This window comes from Dipodomys spectabilis, unplaced genomic scaffold (genome assembly GCF_019054845.1).
Source record: "Dipodomys spectabilis isolate Male_0828 unplaced genomic scaffold, ASM1905484v1 ptg000018l, whole genome shotgun sequence".
NCBI lineage: Eukaryota > Metazoa > Chordata > Mammalia > Rodentia > Heteromyidae > Dipodomys > Dipodomys spectabilis.
The window spans coordinates 10,659,449-10,674,516 of record NW_024870695.1 but is presented as its reverse complement, the minus strand read 5'-3'; the positions used below and the strand labels follow the sequence as shown (position 1 = coordinate 10,674,516).

The 15,068-nt window shown below is 52.5% G+C and overlaps 2 protein-coding genes across 3 annotated transcripts; both read left to right on the top strand.

Annotated features, from left to right (window-relative positions):
- Positions 1-2,105: 2,105 nt before the first annotated feature.
- Positions 2,106-9,918, top strand: Naglu (N-acetyl-alpha-glucosaminidase). Its single transcript, XM_042673990.1, has 6 exons — positions 2,106-2,494; positions 3,744-3,891; positions 4,636-4,782; positions 4,913-4,998; positions 6,453-6,709; positions 8,488-9,918. The coding sequence occupies exons 1-6, from the start codon at positions 2,112-2,114 to the stop codon at positions 9,696-9,698; spliced, it is 2,232 nt and encodes a 743-aa protein (XP_042529924.1). The 5' UTR covers positions 2,106-2,111; the 3' UTR covers positions 9,699-9,918.
- A 1,337-nt stretch (positions 9,919-11,255) lies between these two features.
- Positions 11,256-13,144, top strand: Hsd17b1 (hydroxysteroid 17-beta dehydrogenase 1). Of its 2 annotated transcripts, none has more exons than XM_042673877.1 (6): positions 11,256-11,390; positions 11,480-11,647; positions 11,786-11,947; positions 12,136-12,229; positions 12,633-12,807; positions 12,904-13,144. In XM_042673877.1, the coding sequence occupies exons 1-6, from the start codon at positions 11,294-11,296 to the stop codon at positions 13,123-13,125; spliced, it is 918 nt and encodes a 305-aa protein (XP_042529811.1). In that variant the 5' UTR covers positions 11,256-11,293; the 3' UTR covers positions 13,126-13,144. The 2 variants fall into 2 exon arrangements, with proteins under 2 accessions (XP_042529811.1, XP_042529810.1); XM_042673876.1 differs by having other exon boundaries at positions 11,257-11,390; positions 11,786-11,965.
- The last annotated feature ends 1,924 nt before the right edge of the window (positions 13,145-15,068 follow it).

Genomic DNA, 15,068 nt, shown 5'->3' with positions numbered 1-15,068 from the left:
CCCAGGCCCAGAGTTCAGGCCCCACGACTGGACCCCCCCCCCCAAAAAAAAAAAAAAAAAAAAAAGAAATCACAGCCGGTGCCAGTGGCTCAAACCTGTAATCCTAGCTACTCAGGAGGCTGAGATCTGAGGATCGCGGTTCAAAGCCAGGCAGGAAATTCCTTAAGACTCGTATCTCCAGTTAACCACCAGAAAGCCCAAAGTGGCACTGTGCCTCAAATGATAAGAGTGCTTGTCTTGAGCTGAAGAGCTCCTGGATAGTGTCCAGGCCAGAGTTCAAGCCCCAGGACTGGCAAAAGAAAGAAAGAGGCTGGGAAGGTGGCTCAGTGGTAGAGCGCTTGCCTCACATGCATGAGACCTTGGGTTGATTCCTCAGCATCACATAAGCAGAAAAGGCAGGAAGTGGTGCTATGGCTCAAGTGGTAGAGCGCTAGCCTTGAGCTGAAGAGCTAAGGGACAGCGCCTAGGCCCAGAGTTCAGGCCCATGACCAACCAAAAAAACAAAAAAAATCACAGTAAATTCTCAAACAAATGCCACCTATATCAATTAAGGACTTGGTCTCGATGGGAAGGGATGGTAAAGGGAAACAAAGGAGGAGGCAACAGTGCTTGCTTGGTAAGAAATATACTCATTACCTTGCTCATGTAATTGTGACCCCTCTGTATGGTATTTTCACAATAAGAAACTTAAAAAAATAAAAAAAATTTTAAAAAGGACTTGGTCTCTGGGAATACCAAATCATAATTTCAAGAATATAAGAAGCCGGGCACTGGTGGCTTATGCCTGTAATGCTAGCTACTAGGAGGCTGAGCTCTGAGGACTGCAGTTGGAAGCCAGCCCGGGCAGAAAGTCCATGAGACTCTTATCTTCATTTAATCACCAGAAAACGAAAAGTGATGCTGTGGCTCAAGTGGTAGAACACTAGCTTTGAGCTGAAGAGCTCAGGGTCAGTGCCCAGGCCCAGAGTTCAAGCCCTACAACTGACAAAAAAAAAAAAAAAAAATATATATATATATATATATATATGATACAGCACTGGGAATGGGGCTTAGTGGTAGAGTGCTTACCTAGCATGCATGAAGCCCTGGGTTCGATTCCCCAGTACCATGTATATAGAAAAAGCCAGAAATGGCTGTGGCTCAAGTGGTAAAGTACTAGCCTTGAGCAAAAAGCAGCTCAGGACAGTGCCCATGCCCTGAGTTCAAGCCCCAGAACAGGCCAAAATAAATAAATGAATAAATAGAATATAAGATACAATTAAAAGAAGGTTGTCACCGTGAGGTGACCTTGGCTCAAAGCCTGTAATCCCAGCTACCCAAGGGGGTTGAGATGTGAGGATTGCAGTTCAAAGTTATTGCCGTATCTTGGCATTTTGGCTCAAGGCTGGGACTCTACCATTTCGGCCACACCTCAGTTCTAGGTGGGATATTCTTGCTTTTCTTCATAACATCACCACCATGCTGAAAGTCCTGAATGTAAGTACTGATGGAGAGGCGGAGCCAGGGATGTCGCTCAGGGCTATGGAACTTCCTGAAAGTCCTGCTCCTTGCAGATACCAAAGAAATGTTGTTTGCTTGGGGCACGCTAATGGTTCACACCTGTAATCCTAGCTACTCAGGAGGCTGAGATCTGAGGATCCCGGTTCGAAGCCAGCCCGGGTGGGAAATTCCGTGACTCTCGTCTCCAATTAATCACGGAAAAAGCCGGAAGTGGCGCTGTGGCTAAAGTGGTAGAGTGCTAGCCATGGGCAAAAGGACCCCAGGGACAGCACCCAGGCCCTGTGTTGAGTCTCCAGGAGGACCAGCAAAACAGGAGAAAGTTATTTACTGCTGCATGGATGAAAGGGAAGGCAGACGCTCTGGGAAGGCCAGCAGGGCCGGGCCCGGCCTGGGCGACGGAGGGGGTCACGCGCTCCCCGACCGCGCGCGCGCGCGCGCACAGCAGAGACCAGGGGCGCGGCCGGGGAGCCGTCAGGGCCCGGAAGCCCGTGACCGGGCGGGTAGCCAGGGCGCTACCTTCAGTCACGTGGCCTGAAGTCCACAGCTGATTGGTCGCTGGCTGATCCGGATCCCGGATTGGCTGTCCGCGGAGCGCTGGGCCGGCTGAGACCATGGAGGCGGCGGTGCTGGCCACGGCTCTGGGACTCCTGCTCCTGGCGGGGGCCGGGGGCTCGGCGGGCGACGAGGCGCGGGAAACGGCGGCCGTGAGGGCGCTCGTGGCCCGGCTCCTGGGGCCTGGGCCAGCGGCCAACTTCTTGGTGTCGGTGGAGCGCTCCCTGGCGGCCGAGTCCGGCTTGGACACCTACAGCCTGAGCGGCGGTGGCGGGGCGCCCGTGCGGGTGCGCGGCTCCACGGGCGTGGCGGCCGCCGCAGGGCTGCACCGTTACCTGCGCGACTTCTGCGGGTGCCAGGTGGCCTGGTCCAGCTCTCAGCTGCACCTGCCGTGGCCGCTGCCCGAAGTGCCCGAGGAGCTGACCGAGGCCACGCCCAACAGGTATCCCGATCGCCCCGGGAAGCTCGTGGACAGCTGCCTCCAAGCCCCGGGGCAACCCCGGCCCTAGGACACCCACTCTGCGCTTAGGTTCCGCCCCACACTTGCACTGGGCTGGAACTGAGGAAGCCTGGACACTTGCCAGCTCCATTAGCTCTGAGATCCAGCAACTCTGACTTAAAATCCTAGTGCCCCTCTCTAACAGCTGTGTGTCCTAAGCAAATCACTCAGCTTCTCAGAGTCATCTGAAAAGATGAAAATAACGACTACCACCGTGTAGTGGTGAAAGTTTGCACGGTGGTAGGCATGGGTGTTGAGTTGCAGGTGCATAACTGTGACCAGTAAAGTCTGTTTCCACCCTCCCTGATACTGGGGCTTGTACTCTACCACTTGAGTCAAACCTCCACTTCCAGCTTTTGGCTGGGTAATTAGAAATAAGAGTCTCAGGACTTTCCTGCCTTGGATAGCTTCCAACAGGACTGAGAACCTCAGATTTCAGCCTCCTGAGTAGCTAGGATTACAAGCATAAGCTCACCTGCACCTGACACTGATCTCTCTCTCTCTCTCTCTCTCTCTCTCTCTCTCTCCCTCTCTCTCTCTCTCTCTCTCTCTCTCTCTCTCTCATCGTGGAGCTTGAACTCTGGGCCTGAGTGCTTTGATCTCTTCAGATCAAAGCAAGTGCTCTACCACTTAAGCCACAGCACCACTTCCAGTTTTCTGGTGGTTAATTGGAAATAAGAGATTCACGGACTTTCCTTGCCTTGGCTGGCTTTGAACCATGATCCTCAGCTCTCAGCCTCCTGAGTAGCTAGGATTACAGGAGTGAGCTACTGGCGCTGAGGTCTTGACCTCTCTTTGAAGATGTGAAGAGTGATGCCCACCATGCTCACAGGCCTCTGTTTCAGCACTTGCCATGCTATGTGGAGATGCTTTCTTACATCTGTCTTTGTGGTGGCAGGACACGGCTCCTCTTCCAGACAGGGAGCAACTTGGCCATATAATACGGAGAGACACTCAAAACTCTGAAAGTGTTGAATGAAATGAAATATGGGCCCACAAATGTCTGCCAGGCTAGAAGGCCCTGGGTGAAGCTCATGTACCCAAGTCTCAGCTCCGGAGGTAGATACTGGATTAAAGCAAATAGAGAGGCCAGTTTGGGACTACTCCCCACTCTGCTACTGGGGGTAGGGATAGGAGTTTCTAGGGTGGTGAGGCATCCTCTCTACCAGTAGCTATGTTCCCCTCTCCACAGGTACCGCTATTACCAGAACGTGTGCACCCAAAGCTACTCATTTGTGTGGTGGGACTGGGCCCGCTGGGAACAAGAGATCGACTGGATGGCACTGAACGGCATCAACCTGGCACTAGCCTGGAATGGCCAGGAGGCCATCTGGCAGCGGGTGCGTGCCCACTGGTCCTATCTCCTATCTACCTCCTACCCCTCCTACTCCTTGTGCCTGTCTCCAGCCTCAGCACAGTACCTGGCATGCAGAATAAGAGCCCCAGGGCTGGGAATGTGGCTTAGTGGTTGAGGGCTTGCCTAGCATGCATGAAGCCCTGAGTTGGATCCCTCAGTACCACATACGCAGAAAAAGCCAGAAGTGGTATTGTGGCTCAAGTAGTAGAGTGCTAGCCTTGAGCAAAAGAAGCTCAGGGACAGTGCCCAGGCCCTGAGTTCAAGCCCCAGGATTGGAAAAAAAGAATAAGGGCTCCAGAAATGTTTGTAGACAAATGATGATGGCCCAGCCTTCACACATCTGAGTCTTTACTGTGGATGAAACCCCAACACTACTGAACCTGTGTAAGACACCACAGGTCCTACACACACATGCACACCTATTCTACCTCATCAGCAGGCCTGATCTCTACCCTGGGATGTTCATCTGAGCATCCTTGCTCCATGAAGCTTAAGTACCGGGTTGGGGGACAATTTCTTTGTGCCCCACTTTCTCATCCATACACCCGAGGCAATAGTCTTCTGGACTTATCTGCTCACAGATCTCTTCCCCATGGACTCTGGCTCTTTGCACAAGGTTTTGTCTTAGTGACTCCAAGGCCCAGCAGTGCAGAAGCAATGGATGAATGCCTGTTCATGAATGGAGATGGGTGTGTTCCTAAGTGTGGGGAATCTGCTTCCTCTGTAGGTGTACCTGGCTTTGGGCCTGAACCAATCAGAGATCAATGAGTACTTCACTGGTCCTACCTTCCTGGCCTGGGAGCGCATGGGCAACCTGCACACCTGGGGCGGCCCCCTGTCCCGCTTCTGGCACCTCAAGCAGCTTCACCTGCAGGTAAAAGGATGGGGAAGGGCAGGGATAGTCGGTCAAGTTCAGGGAGAATGGTATTTGACCAGCCTTGGGGCCAATAGTAACTGCTCCACGGGGCAGATGAGGTCCTGCTTACAGCTGCTCTTCCTCCCAGCATCAGATCCTGTACCGGATGCGCTCTTTCGGCATGACCCCGGTGTTGCCTGCATTCGCAGGCCATGTCCCCAAGGCTATCACCAGGTGAGCTCGGAATGGAGAGTTACTTTTTCCCTGTAAGACCTCACTTGAAAGCTGGGCACTGGTGGCTCATGCCTGAAATCCTACTTAGGAGACAGGATCAGAGTTCAAAGATAGCCTGGGCAGGAAAGCCCAGGAAACTCTTATCTCCAACTAACTAGCAAAAATATCAGAATTAGAGGTTTAGTTCAAGTGGCACAGCACCAGTGTTGAGAAAAAAATGTAAGGGACAACACCTAGATCTTGAGTTTAAGCCCCAGTACCAGTACTAAAAAAGAAAAAAAAGTGTAGCTTGAAGAAAAACTTAAAAGCCAGGGGTAGTAGCAAATGCCTGTATGCCTGTGATCCCATATACTCTGGAGGCAGAGGTAGGAGGATCAAGATCAGAGGCCAGCCATGGAAAAATTATCACAAGACTTTTTCTGAAAAACAAGCTAAGTGTAAAACATTGATGGCATGGCTCAGGTGGTAGAGCATTACCCTAACATGTGTGTGTGTGTGTGTGCGCGTGCACAGGTGTGCGCGTGCGTGAGTGCCACCCTGGGTTCAATTCCCAATACCAAAAAAATAAATAGTAAGTTCTAGGTGGAGGCCTAAGTTTGACTCCTGGCTAGCCGTGTGGCAATTACATGGCTGCTTCCTGCCTCAGTTTCCTCACTTGTAAAATGGGATCCTCACTTACTTTGCCATAAGGGTTGGGAGTTAGACTTGGTGCAGAATGTTAGCAAGTACCTGCTCATCAGCAGTAGTGAGGGTCGCACTGGTCTCTGTCCTACACCTCTGTGCTCCACACCCTCCCTCCTGTGGCTGGAAAAGGCCCAGAGGAGACCCACAATCCCTTGGTAAGGGCCTTCATGGTGTCCATGCACACCTGTTCTCACCGGCACCTGCTGGCCTCCATGCTACCTCTTCAGCTCCCTCTCCAGGAATCGGGAAGCCCATTCATTCATTCTGTGAACATTTGTCCAGCTATATGAGGATGCCAGACCCAGCTCCGTGCTGGGTCCTAGGAATGCAGCAATGAAGGCACCCCAAGGCTCTGTCCCTCACGGGTGACAGTTGGGGATATGATTCAGTGATAAGAGCAGGAATACATGTGCACTCGTGGAATGGTAGGCAGAAAGGGCCCAGGAGAAAGGCAGTGCTCAGCCCAGTCTTCAAGGAGTGTTCCCATAAGTCAAAGGGAGAGGGGAAAGGAGAAAGGGAGACAGACAGACGCACAATGGGAAAGAGAGAGATAGCAAAAGCAAACTTTCCAAGCAGGAAATACTTAAATGATAGTGAAGAGCAGGTAACAGAGGCAGAGGAAAGGACACAGCGCGCTCAGCATGTGCAAAGGCACAGGGGCATGAGAAGCCAAGACACACTCTGGATTGAGAGATGGTGATGCAGCTGGTGAGGAGTGATGGGAACACTGTCAGCCTCCAGGCACCTCTCTGAGCTTTTCTTCCCACTAGGGTATTTCCACACGCCAATGTCACCCAGTTGGGCAGTTGGGGACACTTCAACTGCTCCTATTCTTGCTCTCTCCTTCTGGCTCCTGAAGACCCCATATTCTCCGTCATTGGAAGCCTCTTTCTACGGGAGCTGACCAAGGAGTTCGGCACAGACCACATCTATGGGGCTGACACTTTCAATGAGATGCAGCCTCCCTCCTCGGAGCCCTCCTACCTCGCTGCAGCCACTGCTGCTGTCTATGAGGCCATGACCAAGGGTACGGGGCCTGGGGAAGGGGGGGAAGGGAGAAGTTGGCGGGAGGGGGAGGAGGACTGGAAATCACTCCTCCCTGTAACACACAGCACTTGGAAGCTTCCCCAGCTTGTGCATACAAACTATCTCTTAACTGCGCTGAGGTTGAAACCCGATTGTTTGACCCCAGACCCAGAATCCAGGAGACCCAAGTTAGGTCCTGCGACTTGTTCCTGTCTACCAAATCAAGAGTCACAGGGAAGGTAGAGAAGGGACATATATTACGTGACAGCTAGGGACTGCCAGCACTTCAGTGCATCTGTAGCCATCTTCTGAGAGTAAAGACACTGGCTTCAAGTTAAATAGGGAGTATTGAGGGCAAAGGGTGGGAGAAAGGTTCTGCATAACCACAGTCTGATAACAACAGTCCCAAATCCCAGGTGTGGCCTTGCTCACCACCAGCTCAGTCTTTGTCCTTGGAGTTGCTGATATATTGTCACTTTGTTACTGGAACAGAACAGAAACAAGGTGGGCTCCTGAATTTGGAGGCTGTTTTCTTTAAGATGATAAGAGGAAGGCATTGCCTGGTCGTAGAGCAACTTGCTCCCACACCAAATGCTTGTGATTGAATTTTCTCTTTCCTCGTGCAAACAGGTGATTGCAAAGAGGCTCCAGGAGAGAATAGTTCAGATACAAAGAATACAGATTCAAAGTTGAGGGGCTTTGAGTTAATTCACAGGGCCCAACAAAAGCATCTTTTAAGTTGCCTCTTACAGGTGTGAGAGGTGAATTGTGGAGTAAGATCTCAGTACTAACAGCTCCTGGCTGTTTGGCTTCTGACAAATGAGCACCCTCCTGGTGTTCCAGTGGCTTCATCCAGACAATGGGTTGCCACACAGGAAGTATGATGCCTGGTCCTTTAAAACATCATTATAGAGCTAGCTACTGAAAAGATTTGATTTGATCTCTAGCTCATTGATGAAACAGACTTTTGTAGGCCAGAGGTTAATATCTGGGTCCAAAGCCAATTAAGGTATTCATCATACTGCAGAATGCGAACCCAAGGCTCAAGTGATGGAGAAGGCTTTGGGCCAGCCAAGAAGGGAGCAGATTGGCTCAGGCTTCCTTGAGCAGTGCTCTCCATGTGTGATCCAGAACCAGTGGCTTGAGCACCCCTCTAAGTCTGTGTGTATAAGTCCATTTGCCATGCTACAACATGGAGGCTGGGCTACTTTGTACAGAAAAGAGATCTATAGTTTCAAAGAGCTGAATCTGGTGATGATCTTGTTGACAGAGTCTCAAAGTAGCACTGGGCAAGAGACAGGAAGTGCAAGCATGTGTGTTCTCTGTTTTCTCTTCCTCTTCTCATAAAGCCACCACAATTCAATCATGGGGCCTCCAGCCCAAATGACCTCATCATCTCCCAAAGCCCTCACCTCTAAACACCATAGTTGGATTAAGCTTTCGTTCATAGCTCACAAAAGGGATTTTTTAAAAAAAGTGTGAGCACTTGTCTTTGTTTAATTTGTAACAAAGCCTTACAGACAGGTGCAAACAGGAAGTGCTTGGGAAGCTGGGTGAGCTCACAGCTGGAGGCGGCAGCATGGGGAAAGCTATGGTGACAATGGGTAGTCCCCTTGATGGGGCGTTGCGGGGGAACTGTGTCCTCTGATGGTCATGTTTCTTCTATGGACCTGTGTTCTCATGTATAGAATGGACTTGACCTGCACCTCCGTGGCTTCCTCCACACTCATCACCTCTCTTCTCTTCCCCCTTCCCCCCCCCCCCCCACACCAACTACAGTGGACCCTCATGCGGTATGGTTACTCCAAGGTTGGCTCTTCCAGCACCAGCCAGAGTTTTGGGGACCTGCCCAAATCAGAGCTGTGCTGCACGCTGTGCCCCAAGGTCGCCTCCTGGTCCTGGACCTGTTTGCAGAAAGCCAGCCTGTGTACCTCCACACAGCCTCCTTCTATGGCCAGCCCTTCATCTGGTGCATGCTGCATAACTTTGGGGGTAACCATGGCCTGTTTGGAGCCCTGGAGGCTGTGAACCGAGGCCCCGAGTCTGCTCGCCGCTTCCCCAACTCAACCATGGTCGGCACTGGCATAGTCCCTGAGGGCATTGGCCAGAATGAAGTGGTTTATGCCCTCATGGCTGAACTGGGCTGGCGGAAGGATCCAGTGCCGGATTTGGAGGCCTGGGTGACCAGCTTTGCTGCCCGGCGGTACGGGGCCTCCCAGCCCAATGCGGAGGCAGCCTGGAGGCTACTGCTCAGGAGTGTCTACAACTGCTCTGGTGAGGACTGCAGAGGACACAACCACAGCCCGCTGGTCAGGCGACCATCCCTCCAGCTAAATACCATGGTCTGGTACAACCGATCGGATGTATTTGAAGCCTGGAGGTTACTTCTGAAAGCCGCTCCCAACCTGACCACCAGCCCAGCCTTCCGCTATGACCTGCTGGACGTCACCCGACAGGCAGTCCAGGAACTGGTCAGCTTGTATTATGAGGAGGCAAGGACAGCCTACCTGAAGCATAAGTCCCGTCCTCTATTCAGGGCTGGAGGTATCCTGGCCTATGAGCTTCTGCCTGCCCTGGATGAGGTGCTGGCTAGTGATAGCCGCTTCTTGCTGGGCAGTTGGCTGGAGCAGGCCCGGACAATGGCAGGCAGTGAGGCAGAGGCCTATTTCTATGAACAGAACAGCCGCTACCAGCTGACCCTATGGGGGCCAGAGGGCAACATCCTCGATTATGCAAACAAGCAGCTGTCTGGACTTGTGGCTGATTACTACCAGCCTCGCTGGGGCCTTTTCCTAGAGACCTTGGTGGACAGCCTGGCCCAGGGCATCCCTTTCCAGCAGCGCAAGTTTGAAGAGAAAGCCTTCCAACTGGAGCAGGCCTTTGTTCTCAGCAAGAAGAGATATTCTAGCCAGCCCCAAGGCGACACTATAGACCTAGTCCGGAAGATCTTCCTCAAATATTCTCCCAGAGGGCTTGCTGGCTTTTTATGATGGTCTCATTCTACCCATACCCCTGCAGGGCAGGATATGGAAGCCTCAGGCTGGAAAAGGATCAGAGGATATCCCTAGGCCCCAGAGGAACAGCCAAAGGCCTGCCTGTGGGGCAGGTAAGCTCCAGGCTTGGAGGGAGATAAACTGTCCTCCAGTACCACCTGAAATCTGATATTAAAGAACTGTTTTCTATCAACTTAATAAAAGAATAAGCATCCCAGGTCTGTCAGAATGAAAAGGTCCTTGCTATGATATATCAGGGCCTGGCGTGGGCCCATTGCTTTCTACCCCTTGCCTCAGTTTCTTCATGTAAATTCTAACCTCTTTCTCTGTGTAAATTCTAACCTCTGACCTATGAACTTGTAAAAGGTATTTACTTCCACAGTGTGTCAAGAAAGTGAAAACTTTTATTATTTTTTATTTTGGGGTCTGGTCGTGGGGCCTGAACTCTGGGCCTGGGCACTGTCCCTCAGCTCTTCAGCTCAAGGCTAGCCACTTGAGCCACAGTGCCACTTCCAGCTTTTTTTCTTTTTGCTTATGTGGTGCTGAGGAATCGAACCCAGGGCCTCATGCATGCAAGGCAAGTGCTCTACCATTGAGCCACCTTCCCAGCCCCAAAAACGTTTATTTTTGCCAGTCCTAGAGCTTGAACTCTGGGCCTGGACACTGTCCCTAGGCTCTTTTTGCTCAATGAGGGATTAACTCCCATCCTATTTTCCCAGGTACATACAGATGTCAGGCAAACCACCAAAGGTATTCACACATACTGCTTTACATAGGCAAGGCAATACTCCTAAGCCTGGAGGTAAACATTCTGTTGTGAGCCCAACCCCAAAGCCCCCCCCTCCCTGGCCACCTCCCTAGACCTAATGGCTTTTTCTTTAACCTCTGCCTTCTTGCTCAGACCCCATCAAAACCCAACTCCTCTCCCACCTCTTTGCACAATCTCCAAGCCTGTAGGAAGGCTATGCCCCTCACTGCTATATCTCAATATAACAGTCCTCGCTTGTGAAAGATGAAGTCTGGCCTGTTTCCTTCCTTTCTCCTCCATTTTCCTAATACTCAAAGCTAGTGCTCTACAACTTGAGCTGTAACCCCACTTCCAGCTTTTTCTGTGATTAATTGGAGGTAAGAGTTTTAGGGACTTTTCTGCCTGGGCTGGCTTACAATGGCAATCCTCAGATCTCAGCCTCCTGAGTAGCTAGAATTACAAGTGTGAGCCACCAGCACCCTTCTATCAACTCTTAATTGTTCCTGGGAATACAGAGCAACCAGGAAATTGCCCATAGGAGAACCCAGGCCTCGTGCTTGCAAAATCTGCCTTCTTCCATCCCACCACACTCCTCTAGCCAGCAAGTAGGACAGTTGATGTTATAATCAGGGTCCTTTCTCAGCTTTGACCTGTTTGACCTGCAATCGGGAGGCAAGAGCCAGGCAGGGGTCCGAGGACTCAGCCTTGAGATTGTGGAGCAGACACACAGACATAACAAGGGGTGGAGATGCCTTGCAGGCAGGGGCGGGGCAAAGCAGGTGATATCTCCGGACCTTCACCTAGGGTTCCCAGAGCGCTTAAACCTCACTCCAGCCTGGTCATCATGGACCGGACTGTGGTGCTCATCACTGGCTGCTCCTCGGGCATCGGCCTGCACTTGGCTGTCCGTCTGGCCTCAGACCCTTCTAGGAGCTTCAAAGGTATATGTGAGGGGACAGTCCCGGAGAAAAGTGAAGAGCTCCCGGAGGGAAACAGGGTGTTTAGATCTTCATACTCCATGCACCTCTAGTGTATGCCACGCTGAGAGACCTGAAGGCGCAAGGCCCTCTCCTGGAGGCCGCCAGGGCCAGGGCGTGTCCCCCCGACTCGCTGCAGACCCTGGAATTGGACGTGAGGGATTCGGATTCCGTAGCCAATGCTCGGGCACGAGTGACTGAGGGCCGCGTGGATGTGCTGGGTGAGCTCACCGAACACCTTTGGCAAGAACCTTCCCTGCCCAGTGTCCCAACCCGGGGAAGGGGGTGGGGCAGGGCCGAAAGCAAGTTCATGAGGCTAGCGGGGTGTGTGGGTGTGGGGGGGGTCCTTCTCCCCACAGTGTGTAACGCGGGCCGGGGCCTGTTCGGGCCGCTGGAGGCACACGAGCTGGACGACGTGGGCACCGTGCTGGACGTGAATGTGATCGGTACGGTGCGCTTGCTGCAAGCCTTCCTGCCAGACATGAAGCGGCGCCGCAGCGGACGTGTGCTGGTGACCTCAAGTATGGGCGGCTTGATCGGTGCGTGGGGGCGTGGCCACAGGCCGCACTGAGAGGTTGTGGGCGTGACTTGGCAGTGGGAAAATGGTCCGGAAAGCAGGGGTGGGCGGGGCTTGGTGCCGGGAGGGGCGTTCCAGGGCGGGGTTTGCTCGTTGGGGGCGGGGCCTCCGCAACCTCCCATCCTCTTCCAGGGCTGCCCTTTCACGCTGTGTACTGCGCCAGTAAGTTCGCTCTGGAAGGTTTATGCGAGAGTCTGGCGGTTCTGCTGCTGCCCTTCGGGGTCCAGTGAGTCACACACATACCCCCTCCTGAGCCCTCTGAATCCTGACCTTGGAATCCCAAGCACTTGGTCTTGGAACTATTCTCAGGCACCCCCCTGGCTCTCCTTCCCCAGCTCAAATGGTTGCATGCCAGGCACTGTGCACTTCACGACTTAGCTACGGGGGCATGGATTTTGTGATGTATCTCCCCTGCCCGGAGCGGCTCGGTCACTGGCCTGGGCTACACAGCTCCAAGTCACCCAGCCAGGCTTACATTCTGCCGCCTGAGTCTCCCTCAAAGGCTTGGCAAACGCTTTGCCTCTCTTAAATGCCCTGTCGCTTGGCGTGCGGCTGGGCCACCCAGCGGGGAGCCCGGGATGGGGCCTGGATCTTGTCTGCCACCACCCACTTGCCACTGTCACCCGTAGCATAAGCCTCATCGAGTGCGGCCCGGTACACACAGCCTTCTATGAGAAGCTGGAGGGCGGCCTAGGTGGAGCCCTGGACCGCGCGGATGCCCAGACCCGTCACCTCTTCTCGCTCTTCCAGCGCCACTTAATGCGTGTCTTTCAAGAGGCGCAGGATCCGGAGGAGGTGTCGGAGGTGGGTGACTGGGTGACACGAGTGGGAAGGGAGAGTGCAGGGCAGGGCGCACGGTCCAGGCAGATGACCTCCAGCGCCCCTCTTCCCCCGGCCCAGGTGTTCCTCACCGCCCTGCGCGCCCCGCAGCCCTCCCTGCGCTACTTCAGCACCGAGCGCTTCCTGCCCCTGGCCCGGCTGCGCCTGGAGGATCTCAGCGGCTGCAGCTACGTGGCTACCTTGCACCGGGCCATGTTCTCTGACAAGCTGGTGGAGGGCTCTGAGGCCCAAGCCGGACCCCTAGGGGACCCTGAGGCCAGCCCTTCTGCTGCCCCTAAATAAATGTTTTTGCCTACCACTACCTAATGAATCATGCTTTGTCTTCCGGGGATTGGGCATTCCAGGGGAGTGAGGCTAGGGTCACGTCTGCATCGTGTGGCCCCTACGTGACTAATACAGACCATATCTCCCCCACTTATACCTACAGGTCCCCCAGGAGGTGAGGACTCTGGGTCAAGCCTCAAAGCCATGCAGGGCCTAGGTTAGAAGTCTCTGGATGTACAAGAGATGATTGCACCAATAGGAAATTAAGGGAGAAAGGGAGCCTCCCCTAGTTTGTGAATTGGCCCTGGTGAGTCATAATGCCTCCTCAGGCAAAGAATACTTTCCCTGTGTCAGTTCTTTTGCTCAAGGCTAGCACTCTACCACTTTGAGCTATAGCACCATTTCCAGTTTTCTGGTAGTTAACTAAAGATGAATCTCATGGACTCTCTTGCCCCAGCTGGCTTTGAACTGCTGTAGGGAACTCTGGAACTAAGCTATGATACCAGGAAAGGGTTAAGAGGTTGGAATGGCACTTTGTCAGTATTCAGAAGCTTGAGAATTGGACCCTGGAAAGGTCAAAACAGGCAAGGCAGAATAAATAAATAAGTTAGCAATAACTAGACCTGATGATGTCTAAGTCACGATTGAGACAATGGGAATAAGAAGAATGGGTCATGGTCACCACTTCTCATTGCTTCCTAACTACAGGGAGTTACTTATTACTATGTACACAAACTATGACTTACGTTAATGATTGTAACAAGATAGATTGACACCTTGTGTTCTGCACATACCTATAATCTTCCCTGAACTGAATAAATTTGCTTGTGGGAGCTCAGGGTTGAGAAGCCAGTGACAGCTGGACCCCTTGACACCCCACTTTTCTATCCTCTGTCTTCTTCCTCATTTCTTCTTCTTCTATCCCATTACTCTCTGGTTGTGGTTAGCAACAAACTGAGATCCTCTGAGCTCAGCCTCCTGAGTAGCTAGGATTACAGGTGTAAGCCACCAGCGCCCAGCCCTGTGTCAGTTCTTATCTGTACATTGAGTATGGCCTTACAATATGGCTGGCTCACTCCCAATAAAGGCTGAAAGTCTTCACCAGCCAGGTTAGAATTACTACGGCTCATTCCCCTGTATAGCTTACATGGAACACGGCCACTAGAAGTGTAGAGAACATGGCCACTAGATGTGTAGAGAAGAAACAAGGCTAAAAGAATCCAAGGTTAGGTGCTGGTGGCTCACACCTGTAACCCTAGATATTCAGAAGGATCTTTTTTTTTTTTTTGGGGGGGGGGTGTCCGGTCGTGGGGCCTGAACTCTGGGCCTGGGCGCTGTCCCTCAGCTCTTCAGCTCAAGGCTAGCACTCTACCACTTGAGCCACAGCGCCATTTCCGGCTTTTTTCTTTTTGCTTATGTGGTGCTGAGGATTTGAACCCAGGGCCTCGGGGGCATGCAAGGCAAGCGCTCTACCACTGAGCCACCTTCCCAGCCCCGTCAGAAGGATCTTTAGTTCAAGACCTGTCTGGGCAACAGAGCAAGATCCTGACAGCAAGAAAGAAGGAGGAGGAGGAGGGAGGGAGGAGGGAGGAAAGAAGAAGAGAAGGAGGAGGAGGAGGAGGAGGAGGAAAAGCAGAAGCAAAAGCAAGAAATAAAAAGGAGAAAAGGAAAGGAAAAAGATTCAGATTCTGATGGTGTCCTTGTTCAGAAAACATTTTGGAGTCAGGTGCTGTGCATAATATCTGTAATCATAGCTACTTAGGAGGCTGAGATCTGAGCATCACAGTTTAAAGCTCACCCAAACAAACACATCTAGCCGGGCGCCGGTAGCTCATGCCTGTAATCCTAGCTACTCAGGAGGCTGAGATCTGAGGATTTGGCTCAAAGCCAGCCCAGGCAGGAAACTCCATGAGACTCTTATCTCCAATAAATCACTAGAAAACTGGAAGTGGCACTGTGGC

Bases quoted from the DNA above. Each gene is read 5' to 3' on its own strand.
- Naglu (XM_042673990.1), top strand. From the start codon at position 2,112: ATGGAGGCGGCGGTGCTGGCCACGGCTCTGGGACTCCTGCTCCTGGCG. The intron at 4,999-6,452 runs GTGAGCTCGGAA...TCTTCCCACTAG, and splicing joins GTCCCCAAGGCTATCACCAG to GGTATTTCCACACGCCAATG. The intron at 6,710-8,487 runs GTACGGGGCCTG...CACCAACTACAG, and splicing joins CTATGAGGCCATGACCAAGG to TGGACCCTCATGCGGTATGG.
- Hsd17b1 (XM_042673876.1), top strand. From the start codon at position 11,294: ATGGACCGGACTGTGGTGCTCATCACTGGCTGCTCCTCGGGCATCGGC. The intron at 12,230-12,632 runs GTGAGTCACACA...TGTCACCCGTAG, and splicing joins CTGCTGCCCTTCGGGGTCCA to CATAAGCCTCATCGAGTGCG. The intron at 12,808-12,903 runs GTGGGTGACTGG...CCCCCGGCCCAG, and splicing joins ATCCGGAGGAGGTGTCGGAG to GTGTTCCTCACCGCCCTGCG.